The sequence below is a fragment of the Equus asinus genome, chromosome 9 (genome assembly GCF_041296235.1).
Source record: "Equus asinus isolate D_3611 breed Donkey chromosome 9, EquAss-T2T_v2, whole genome shotgun sequence".
In the NCBI taxonomy this organism is placed as follows: Eukaryota; Metazoa; Chordata; class Mammalia; order Perissodactyla; family Equidae; genus Equus; species Equus asinus.
In genome coordinates this window covers 91,330,302-91,342,702 of record NC_091798.1, presented here as the reverse complement: position 1 = coordinate 91,342,702, position 12,401 = coordinate 91,330,302, and the positions used below count along the sequence as shown (strand labels likewise).

At 39.7% G+C, this 12,401-nt stretch overlaps 1 protein-coding gene across 5 annotated transcripts in view; it reads left to right on the top strand.

Moving 5' to 3' along the window:
• The window catches only part of IQGAP2 (IQ motif containing GTPase activating protein 2), a 267,741-nt gene that overhangs the window by 235,771 nt on the left and 19,569 nt on the right, over positions 1–12,401 (top strand). For all 5 annotated transcript variants that reach the window (XM_070517917.1, XM_070517918.1, XM_070517919.1 and 2 more), the window contains 2 exons: positions 4,125–4,227; positions 4,766–4,907. In XM_070517917.1, coding sequence (XP_070374018.1) covers positions 4,125–4,227; positions 4,766–4,907 — 245 coding nt within the window. The remainder of the gene's footprint in view (positions 1–4,124; positions 4,228–4,765; positions 4,908–12,401) is intronic.

Genomic DNA, 12,401 nt, shown 5'->3' with positions numbered 1-12,401 from the left:
CCCAGCAATCCCACTACTGGGTATTTATCCAAAGAACTTGAAATCAACAATTCAAAGAGAGTTATGAACCCCTATGATCATTGCAACGTTATTCATAATAGCCAAGATGTGGAAGCAACTCAAGTGCTCATCAGCTGATGAGTGGATAAAGAAGATGTGATATGTATATACAGTGGAATACTACTCAGCCATAAAAAAGACAAAATCATCCCATTTGCAACAATATGAATGGACCTTGAGGGTATTATGTTAACTGAAACAAGCCAGACAGAGAAAGATAAACACCACGTGATTTCATTCATATGTGGAAGATGAACACATGGATGAAAAGAACAGATTAGTGGTTACCAGAGGGGAAGGGGGTTGGGGGTGGGCAAAGGGGGTAAAGGTACACATATATATGGTGATGGGTGACAGGTAAAAATTAGACTATTGGTGGTGAGCACGGTGCAGTCTATCCAGAAACTAATAAATAATAATGTACACCTGAAAGTGTGCAATGTTATAAACCATTATGACCTCAATAAAATCATTTTTTAAAAACTGAATCAGAGCCCTAAATGTAAGAGTTAAAACTGTAAAACTCTTAGAAGAAAACATAGGAGTAAATCTTTGCGACTTTGGATTAGGCAATGATTTCTTAGATATGACAGTAAATGCACAAGCAACAAAAGAAAAAAGTTAGTTAGACCTCATCCAAATTAAAAACTTGCTCTGTACAGTGCCATCGAGAAATTGAAAAGACACCCAAGAGAAGGAGATAAAATAATTGCAAATAATATATCTAAAGGACTTATATTCAGAATCTATAAAGAAAACCTACAACTCAATGATAAAAAGGTAAACAATTTTAAAAATGGACAATTATGCATGAAAGGACACAGTCCATAGAGTGAAAAGGCAACCTAAAGAATGGGAGAAAATATTTGCAAATCATATATCTGATAAGGGGTTAATATCCAGAATATATAAAGAACTCCTACAACTCCACAACAAAAAACAACCTAATTGAAAAATGAGCTAAAGACTTGAATAGACATTTATCCAGAAAAGATATACAAATGGCCAAGAAGCACATGAAAAGATGCTCAGCATCACTAATGATTAGGGAAATCCAAACCAAAACCATAGTGAGATACCACCTCACACCGGTTAGGATGGCTTCTATCAAAACAAAACAAAACAGAAACTAACAAGTGTTGGCAAGGATGTGCAGAAATTGGAACCCTTATACACTATTGGGAATGTACAATGGTGCAGCTGCTAAGGAAAACAGTATGGCAATTCTTCAAAAAATTAAACATAGAATTACCACATGATCCAGCAATTCCATTTCTGGGTATCTACTCAAAAGAATCAAAGCAGGAGGCCAACCCTGTGGCATAGTGGTTGAGTTTGGTGCGCTCCACTTGAGCAGCCTTGGTTCACGGGTTCAGATCCTGGACACAGACCTACACCACTCATCAGCCACACTGTGGCATTGACCCGCATGTAATGTGTAGGAAGACTGCCACAGATAATCACTCAGGGCTAATCTTCCTCAAGCAAAAAAAAGAGGAAGATTGGCAACAAATATTAGCTCAGGGCTAATCTTCCTCATCAAAAAAAAAAAAGAAAAAGAAAATTGAAAGCAGAGTTGAAGAGATATTTGTACAATGGTGTGCATAGCAGCATTATTCACAATAGCCAAAAGGTGGAAGCAACCCGAATGTCCATCAGTGGATAAACAAAATGTGGTACATACCTACAATGGAATATTATTCAGCCTTAAAAAGGAAGTTCAGATACATGCTACACCATGGGTGAACCTTGAGGACATTATCTGTGTGAAATAAACCAGTCACAAAGAGACAAATACTATATGATTCCACTTACATGAGGTAGCTAGAGCAGTCAAATTCAGAGAGACAGAAAGTAGTATGGTGGTGGCAAAGGGGAATGAGGAGTTATCTTTAATGGGTATAGAGCATCTGTTTTGCAAAATGAAGAGTTCTGGAGATTGGCTGCACAGCAATGTGAATATACTTAACGCTACTAAACTATACAGTTAAAAATGGTTAAGATGGTAAATTTTATGTTACACGTATTTTACTACATTTGAAAATAAAAACATAAAAAAAATTTTTAAATGAGTAAATAATCTGAATAGGTATTTCTCCAAGGAAGATATACAAGTGGCCAATAAGTACATGAAAAAATGCTCAGCATCACTAGTCATCAGGGATTGAAATCAAAACCACAATGAGATAGCACCTCATACCCACTAGGATGGCTAGAATCAAAAACTCAGATAGTAACAAATGTTGGCAAGGATGTGGAATAACTGAAACTCTCACATACTGCTAGTAGAAATGTAAAATTGTATAGCCACTTTGGAAATCAGTTGACAACTTCTAAGTATTAAATAGAGAGTTACTATATGATGCAACAATTCCACTCCTAGGTATGTACTTAATAAAAATGAAAACATATGGCTGCACAAAAATTTGTACATAAATGTTCATAGCAACATTGTTCATAATAGCCAGAAAGTGGAGACAAATGCACATCAACAGATGAATGAATAAAGTGTGATATATCCACACAGTAATAAAGAGGAGTGAAGCACTGATATGTGCCGCAACATGAACGAACCTTGAAAATATCATGCTAAGTGAAAGAAGCCAGGCACAAAAGGCCACACATTGTATGATTCCATTCGCGTGAAGTGTCCAAAACAGCTAAATCTATACAGACAGAAAGTAGATCTGTGGTTTCTAGGGGCTAGGAGGAAGGGGTAATGGGGAGTGGCTGCTAATGGGTGCAGAGTTTCTTTTAGGGTGATGAAAATGTCCTGAAATTAGATAGTGGTGATGGTTGCACAGTTTTTTGAATATACTAAAAACCATTGCATCATACATTTTAAATGAGTGGATTTCATGATATGTGAATTCTATCTCAATATAATTGTTGTGAAAAGAAGAGATTGAAAGTGGAGGGGCCGGCCCTGTGGCCAAGTGGTTAAGTTCACACACTCCGCTTCGGGGGCCCAGGGTTTCTCCAGTTCAGATCCTGGGCACCGACATGGCACTGCTTGTCAGGCCACGTTGAGGCGGCATCCCACATACCACAACTAGAAGGACCCACTACTACAATATACAACTATGTACTGGGGGGATATGGGGAGAAAAAAGCAGGAAAAAAAAAAGAAGATTGGCAACAGTTGTTAGCTCAGGTGCCAATCTTTAAAAAGAGAAAACGACAATCCCTTTAAAAAAGAAAAAAAAAAGAAAGTGGAAAAGACTAATTTTATCATTGTGATTCAGAGTTTTGTAAAATAGTTACTCAAAACAACTAAAATTATATTTCCTATCCCTAAGAGTGCCAGTCCCAGACTTTGGAAACATTGTTTTAATTAATTTTAAATGCAAACAGAAACAGATGTGTTGTCCTTCCTGGTTCTCCCCTCCAGTGCTGCTGCTCCTCAGGAGTTAAGAATGTTTCCTCTGTGACTGCACAAAACGTCCCAGCCGTGTTACCAGCCTTTGATCCTTTTTTGGGATCGTGAAGGGGGAACCAGCTGGTGCATCTAGGTCTCAGGCCAAGGAACCACATGGGCATTTCTGCCATCCCTGCCCGCGGAAGGTCTTCAATGCCAGACAGATTAAAATAGCTAATAGCGATGATTTCTTTTTAATAGGCATAATAATTGATTACTGCATAGTTTTTTTCTGAAGAGATATGGAAATGCCCTCCCAGTTTGCTACCGGTGTTAGCCGAGAGACGTGTGCCTCTTTCAGACTCTCCTCCCAGCTTTGACTTTTTCTACAAAGGTCAGGGGAGGGGAGCACAGGGATTGGGCGGCAGAGGCCGCCACTCCGCAGATCTCACCAGTTCACACTGAAAGAGGGTTTCTGAACACCTTTCCCAAAGCTACAATTTCTTGAGGTAGAGTAGGCACTTCCCTCTAAGACAGAATTAAAATTGGGCCTCTCTGTGGCCTCTAATCAACGTCAGGCTTATATTTAAGATTCAAATGACAGCGAAGAAAGTTGTCCTGAAATCCTAGAAGGGGAGCTCTGTAACTATGGCAGCAGCTGAGAATTTTCTTTTGTCTTTGTGTGTGTGCTGCTTTCTACGTGCAGCTCCTCTTGGAACACCAGGATGCAATTGCGCCTGAAAAACAGGACTTACTGAATGAACTGTTGGAATTGCTGGGAGAGGTGCCCAGTGTGGAATCTTTTCTTGGTAAGAGCTGTTCCTTCTATCAATCCTCTGGGTTTTGTTTACTGGTTTGGTTCGTGGTTGGGTTTTCCTATCCTACATCAAAATTTTTCTGGAATTTAATACTAAGCTTAATTAAATCATAATGACTTCCTACACTAGGGGTGCTATAATTCATAGTGTCCTAGATGGTGAAACAACTTGATATTCTTTTAGGTAAGCTCCAGATACACCAAAAAGGATTTGGCGACCTGCATCATAAGGAAAGAAAACAGCTACATTTATCAGAAATTCCCTGCTGTGTTCTCTAAGGATGTCTTTTATTAAGAGTTCTCTCTTCTAGTAATTTTTCATGTTTTGAATATCTGAGTCCCATGTTGCTTTGGTGTTTGAATCAAAGATTTAAAAAGCCACTTTAAGTGTATTGGAATGTGGTTTTTTATGAAGACCATGATCTGTCCAACTGCTGAGCCTTCCTTTCCCACAGAACCTGTACTTATGTTGTGGATGCCACCATCACAAGCAGTGAATTGGAAGAATAACATTGGTTCTTTTTCTACAGGGGAAGGAACCGTTGACCCCAATGACCCTAACAAGGCAAATACACTAAGTCAACTCTCAAAGACTGAGATTTCTCTTTACTTGACAAGCAAGTACAGCTTAGAGGACGGTGAAGGCATAGATGGCCAAAGCCTCATGATAAGGTAAGTTTGGGGCTTAAAGGGCACGTGTCTCCAATCATGCGTCCTAAACCCTACTAATTCAAATAAGGCTAACTCCCAAAATAATTCGTTTTAAAATATCTGAGTATCCAAATACATTATGTTATCCATCAAACATCTAACCAAACAAAGCATAATAGACACTTTATAACTTACGAGGGAACTAAATACTATAATAGTTTATAAGGCCTGTCTTGTTTTTTAGTTTCCCATGTAGTAATCTGATTCTTTTCCTTTAAGAAATGAAGTGATTAACTCAACCTGTGAAAGTCCTTAGGCAACTGAGGGAAATACCAGTTTCAGAGTGGTCAAAAGATTAGTGAGGAAATACCTTGAACCAGATTTAATTTCTGGCATAAAATGTTGATGTAAAAGCTACACACAAGTTAAGACATAATGATATCTTCTGGTTTCTTGGCCCTCTTTCCTATTAAACTAAGCCTGGCTATGTTTACGAGCCCTGACTTTATTTATACTTTACTTCCTGCTCCCAAAGACTTCAAATGAGGCATTCACACTTTTAATCAATACTGTATTTTTTCTATCAAGTCCTCATGGATATTCCACACCAGTCCTTTACACACAGAATAAAAAAGAATGAGATCCATGACACAACACCATAAATCAAAACACTGTGAACCAAAAACACGTGCTCATCAAACGAAACAGTTTTTAAGAACTTGTATAAACCAAAGGGTGTGTATTAGAACAGTTGTATGTTGGAGTGCAGTCGAGATAGAAGTGGGAAATGGGGACAAAAGGGAATAAATACGTGTTTAAATAATACTTCACACATTACTTCCAAGCTTCACGTCCTGAGTTCTGAGGTGGTTTTCCTTTGTGGCAAGAGCTTTCCCTTCTCCCACTGACATCTTTCAAACAGCACTCATTTCCAGTTTTTTTCCAGATATTCATTCACCCATGAAAATGGCTAAAAAAGGCTTTCTCAGTGTGCTCTGTTGCCATATGTGCTGTTTCTATTAGGCTTGTTTATTTTGTTCTCAGATCAAAGGCTCCGTTCATTCACACATCACGTATTTGAGTGCCCACTCTGTGTCCACAGCACTGGGCTTGAGACTGGGGATACAGTGGTGAGCAGGCCACAAGTGGTCCCTGCCTCCCAGGAGGCGGAAGTCTGATGGGGGAGAGCCCAGCCCAGCTGCAGGATGGAGGCCAAGAGCCGGACTCATCCACAACCTTGGCCTCGTAAGAGATGAGGGCGCTTCCTGTAGACGGCTGATTACCGAGTCAGTCCACACTTGCGGCGTGACAGCGCGGGCCAGGGCAACGGAGAAAGGGGGAAACTGTGGGCTCCGCTCCCTGGGTTCCTCTGAGAATTATCAGAGCCAATCATCCAGGTAACTGAAAACAGATTGTGTGGTTCTGCCATGGAAATTAAATTAAGCCAAGTACCTGATGCTCTCATAAGCTTTGGGAGGAAATGTTTTCATAACCGGTTTTGTCTGTTATTCAAACACCATTTCCTAAATGCAGTCAACTCAAATATCTGCATTAAAGAATGGAAATCATAATTTGGCTGGTCTAAAATATCAAATACTTTGAATGTCCTATATATTTATGTATATTTATACTCATTTCTGAATGAGGCTCCATGGTTCTGCGAACTTTTGGAATTCACACTTTAAAAGCAAACCCAGGAAAGTCAGGCACGTTGGGCAGCGATGTTTCTTAACCAGGGTGCTTTATTCTCCTTACCTGAGCCTTCATGCAGCTCCCAGCTCCCACTGTGTGCTGGAAACAAATGCTGTCTACTCCCGTGATCACCATATTGAGTACAGCCAGCCAGTGGTTTATTTTTACTTTCTTATTGTAGTAAAACACACGTAACATAAAATTTACCATTTTAACCTTATCAACTGTACAGCTCAGTGGCATTTAGTATATTCAGAATGTTGTGCGACCATCACTACCATCTAGTTCCAGAACATTTTCATCACCCCAAAAGTAAACCCCATATCCATTCAGCACTCGCTCCCCAATATCCCTGGGGCACCTTTCCAGGCCCTGCTCCCCAGTCCCTGGCAACCACCAATCTGCTTTTTGTCTCCATGAACTTCCCTATTCTGGATATTTCATATAAATGGAATCATACAATAGGTGGCCTGTTGAGTCTGGCTTCTTTTACTCAGCATAATGTTTTTGGCTGAATAATATTCCATTGTATGGATATACCACATTGATCGTGGACATTTGGGTTGTTTCCACCTTTTGGCTATAATAATATACTTTTGAATAGTAATGCTATAAACATTTGTGTACAAGTTTTTATTTGAACATCTGTTTTCAGTTCTTTGGGGTATATACCTAGGAGTAGAATTACTGGGTCCTATGATAACTCTATGTTTAGCTTTTTGAGGAATTGCCAAACTTTTTTCCACAGTGGCTGCACCATTTTATACTCCCACCAAGAAGGTATGAGAGTTTCAATTTTTCAGCATCTTCACCAACACTTATTTTCTGTTTTGTTTTTTATCATAGCCATCCTCATGGGTATGAAGTGGCATTCATGATGGTTTTGATTTGCATTGCCCCAGTGATTAATAATGTTGAACATCTTTCTGTGTGCTTGTCAGCCATTTGTATGTCTTCTTTGTGGAGATATCTATTCAAGTCCTTTACCCACTTTTTAATTGGTTTGTCTGTGTTTTTGTTGCAGAATTGTGAGAGTTTTTTTTAATATATTCTGTATACAAGACCCCTATCAGATATATGATTTACAAATATTTTCACCCGTTCTATTGGTTGTCTTTTTATTCTCTTAGTAATTCTCTTTTCTGCACTGAAGTTTTTAACTCGATGAAGTCCAGTTTATCTATTTTGTTGTTGTTTGTTGTTTGTGCTTTTGGAGTCGTATGTAAGAATTCATTGCCCCTCCAAGGTCATGAAGATTTACTCCTATGTTTTCTTCTTTAGAGTTCTGTAGTTTTAGCTCTTACATTTAGGGTCTATGATCCCTTTTGAGCTAATTTTTTTGTGTGGTGTAAGGTAGAGGTCCAACTTCATTCTTTTACAGGTGGCTGTCCAGTTGTCCCACCACCATTTCTTTTTTTCTTTTTTTAAACATTTTATTTTTCCTTTTTCTCCCAAAGCTCCCCGGTACATAGTTGTGTATTTTTAGTTTTGGGTCTTTCTAGTTGTCGCACGTGGGATGCTGCCTCAGCATGGCTTGATGAGCAGTGCCATGTCTGCTCCCAGGATTTGAACTGGTGAAACCCTGGGCTGCCGAAACAGAGCACACGAACTTAACCACTCGGCCACCGGGCCAGCCCCTCACCACCATTTCTTAAAGAGACTATTCTTTCTCCACTGAATGATCTAGCCACCCTTGTCAAAAGCCAATTGACCATATATGTATGGCTTTCTGAACCTCAATTCTATCCCATTGATCTGTATGTCTATCCTTATGCTAATACCACATTGCATTGATCACTGTAGCTTTGTAGCAAGTTTTGAAATTGGTAAGTATGAGTCTTCCAACTTGTTATTTTTTTGAGATTCTTTTGGCTACGTGGGGTCCGTTGAAATTCCTGTGAACTGTAGGATCAACTTTTCCATTTATGCAAAAAGGGTTATTGGGCCAGTGTTTTAATAAACTTGATAATTCACTGCAGTCATAGACCTCTGGAGTCTCAGAAAGCGTTCCTCTGGGCACTCTTTGAGATTACGCTGTTGGCAGAACCCTTCACTAAACAGCCCAGTGATCAACGTGGATAACAATTTGAAATGAAAATTGACCAAGTAGGCTTCCCTGAAAGAGGAATTTGGGCATGGCCCAAATGATTCAGTAGACAAGCCTTACTTCCGAATACATTATGCTTTCTTTACATATGCATTTGAAAATCTTGATACTAACAGATAATTATGTGTCATTGACAGGGAACTTGGAGACCATCTAATCTTAGTCTTTATCTTTGAGGTGAGGAAATTAAAGTCTAAAATTATGAGAAGTAGCTAGTCACTGACATGCTATAAATCCATATGGCATATTTCATTGATGTTCCATTAAAATACACTTTGACATATTGATTTAAAAACTCTCATGGGGATGACTTTTTCCATATAATAAACCTAATTCTAGTAAACCAAGTTCCTAACCCAAACATTCAAGATAGTTCTTGAGACTCTTCATTAGAGAACCAAATTTAGCTAAAATCAGACAATGCCTTTCCGAAGTCACTATAAAGTGGACAGTCAGGGAATAGCACTTGGACATGAAAATACCCGGCTTTTCTCTATCAAGAAACTATTTTGCTTGCTTGTTAACCAGGTTGTGTTTTTGTCTTTCAGAAATGCCCCCTTATGATTAATTACAAAATCACTAGTTTCCCAGTGATAGCTCTTCTTAGTGGGGGTCCCTGCAGTTGCAGAATTTGAGGCATTATTGATCCACATGGTTATAAATTTAATACCATGCTAGTTCCATAATTCTTAATAATTTAGGTAAAGATAAAGATGATGATAATAGCAAACACCTATTTAGTACTTACCATTTGCCAGGGACCGTCCAATACATCTAGATATATAGATAATAACATACATACATATAATAACATTTATATAAAATATGTCATGTAATACTCTCAGTAACTCCAAGAGGTGGAGGTTATTACCTATATTTTACATATGAGTTAGTTAGGCACACAACAGACAAAAATCCTTTCCTGGGTAGCACAGTAGTAAGTGGAGCATAGATTCAAACTCAGACGATCTTAAATCTTCCAGGGCCTACACTCTTGATTACAACTCATTGAGGGCAAGGTCATTGGTCTTTTAGGAATCTTAGAATAAATCATGAGAATGATAGCGGAGCAGTTATTGCATAACTGATGCTGGGACTCTGAGCAAGGCTCCCAGCCATTGGCTTCCTCGTCTGTCAAATGGAGAAGAGGCAAGGTTGGGGAGAAGAAAGGACCATGATGAGCAAGTAAAGTCATACAGTAATACCTTATAAATGAGAAAGAACTATACAATTGTAAATCTCATAACTTACGATTCAACTTAAAATATGTGCTCCTGATGGCCTTTGTTAAGCTTGTTTTTCTACAAAAGTATGTGTGTTTAAGTAGAAGGGCATATTTGTGGTTTTTAATCATACTTAGCTGCCTGAGTGCTTAAGTTGTCATCTCTTAAGAATTTTTTTCCTATCACATGATTCAGTTTAGGCATCCATCATCCCAACTGAAAGATATCCTTGCTTTTGGTCCAAACTGGCATGAGCACGAAATGGCTAAGGTGATCTTTGAGGTCTAGTGATAAAAATGCATAATCATGTTATTAGAATTTTAAACAACTGGAACTATCCCTTAGCTTCCACAAACACGAATTCCTTTTCAACATTGGGCACACTGTAAGGCAGATGACAGAGGGAGAGGCCCAGAGAATGCTATGGTCAGAGTGTGATAACAGACGCCATATGCGTGGAATGGCCAAGCCCAAGGGACTGAGCTAGTTTACAAGCACCATGTGGTCTCATTTACCAACAGTGGGATATGAGCACAGCTATGATGAATAAACTCCCTGGTGTATTTCTATTTTCTTAATTCTTCGTCAGAGTTAGATACCTTCTCATTCAGGAAGAGCAGCAGAGTCTTTGGTTTGATCAGCCTGTCTTGCATACTGTTTGAATAGTCATGGGGCCAATACTCTAACCAGTTGATTTATGCTGGTCAGACCACATCTAGAATGTTGTTTGCATTGGGGTGGGGAGGGGGACGTGTCTTAAGATCACTGGCACACTGAAATGTATGCAGGACTGTGAACTCGGAGTCCAGTTGTGAAGAGGTTTAAGGTACTAAGAGGTTTCACTTGGAAAAAGGAAAAGTGGTAGAAGAGAGGGTTGGGGGCACTATTCCGGCACCTCTCTGCAGATTTGTGAGACTGATGATGTGGAATGGGAATTCGACTGGTTTTCTGCAACTCTACAAAATAGTGACCGTGTGTAACCAGTGATCCTCTTAGGTCTTGGTTGCCTTATTTGTAAAATCAGGGGTTGCATTGTTCCCCAAAGGTCCCCTCAGTACTGAAGTCCTATGACTACCCAGGTCCAGCGAGGGGAGCGAGTGGGCGGCATGCCTCTCAGAGCGAGCTTCCCACTTAAGAATGGAATGTTTCAATGCTGCACTTGCCAAAAGAAATTTAATGTGGGCCACACAAGTAATTTTAAATTTTCTAGAAGCCACATTTTTAAAAGAAGCAGTAAAATTAATTCTAACAAAATACTTTATCTAAACCAACATATCCAAAATGTTATCATTTTAATATGTAATCAGTGGAAAAAATTGTTAATGAGATATTGTACATTCTTTTTCCATACGAAGTCTTCAAAGTCTGGTGCGCGTTGCACACAGCACATCTCAGTTTGGACTAGCCATGGTTCAAGTGCTCAGTGCCACTTGTGGCCAGTGGCTGCCATCTTGGGCAACACAGCGTTAGAGACCACGTGTCCGACCCCCGTGAAAGCCTTTACGTACATCTTTTTTCAGTCCCCGCATCAGTCCTCTGAGAGACTCCCATTATAAAAATGAAAAAAACAAACCTATAGAGAGCGTGTAATTTGCATGAGTCCACGCAACTAGTAAGCAACAGGAGCCCTGATTCAACCTTAGATCTGTCTGACCCCAGGGTCCTTAACCATTAGGCATACCACAGGGAGAGTAGTGAGTTCCCTGTCATGAAACTGGATGGTTGCTTATATGTAAGATGTCTGGGTAGACCTTTGGCAGTGGATTCCACAGGCCTGACAGAGAGCAGAATTCCAGGAGAAGGAGGCTATGTGGGCAGTTTGTCCTCCAGCAATTCCTGAACAAATAAACATTCTTTGTCCCTGTCAGGGCAGGCTTTAGTGACCTAAGTCATTCTGGTCATCAGATAGCTTCTCAAAAGAGACGAGCTGGGAGTTTCCTGGAAGCACACAGCATAAGTAGTTCCTAGAATATTATTTCAAATAAGAAACAGTCACTGTGTTTACATTTTTTAAATCATCTAATGCTTTTATTTTTAACTTGATGTTCCTGTTTAATACATTTATGATGATGATTGGAGGAGCGAGGTGTGTAGGGAGGAAGCAATGTCGGCTCTCAGCCCAGTGCCTGGGGAACAGTGCCGTCTGCCCCACGGCTGTGGTTAGCCATGCGCCCACCTTTGACTCGAGGTGGAGTGTTATCTGTGCATTCCCAGACAGCCTGTAAATCCCAGGAGTGAAGGGTCGTGGGCCAGAGGAAATGGTTGCGATCGTTCTTCTCATACAGACTTGAAATAAATAAGAAATGAGAAAAATAACGTCTACAGATGGTTTGTTGGATTTTATCCTGTTTTCAAAAGTAATGTTTGGGATTTGAGGGTTTCTGCTGTCATTTGGGAGCAGATGTCCCGATGCTTCAAAACGTGAACAGTGTTTTGTTTTCGTTTTCATGCTGGGAGAACATTTCCCGGTGTAGCTGAGGAAGAAATTCATCA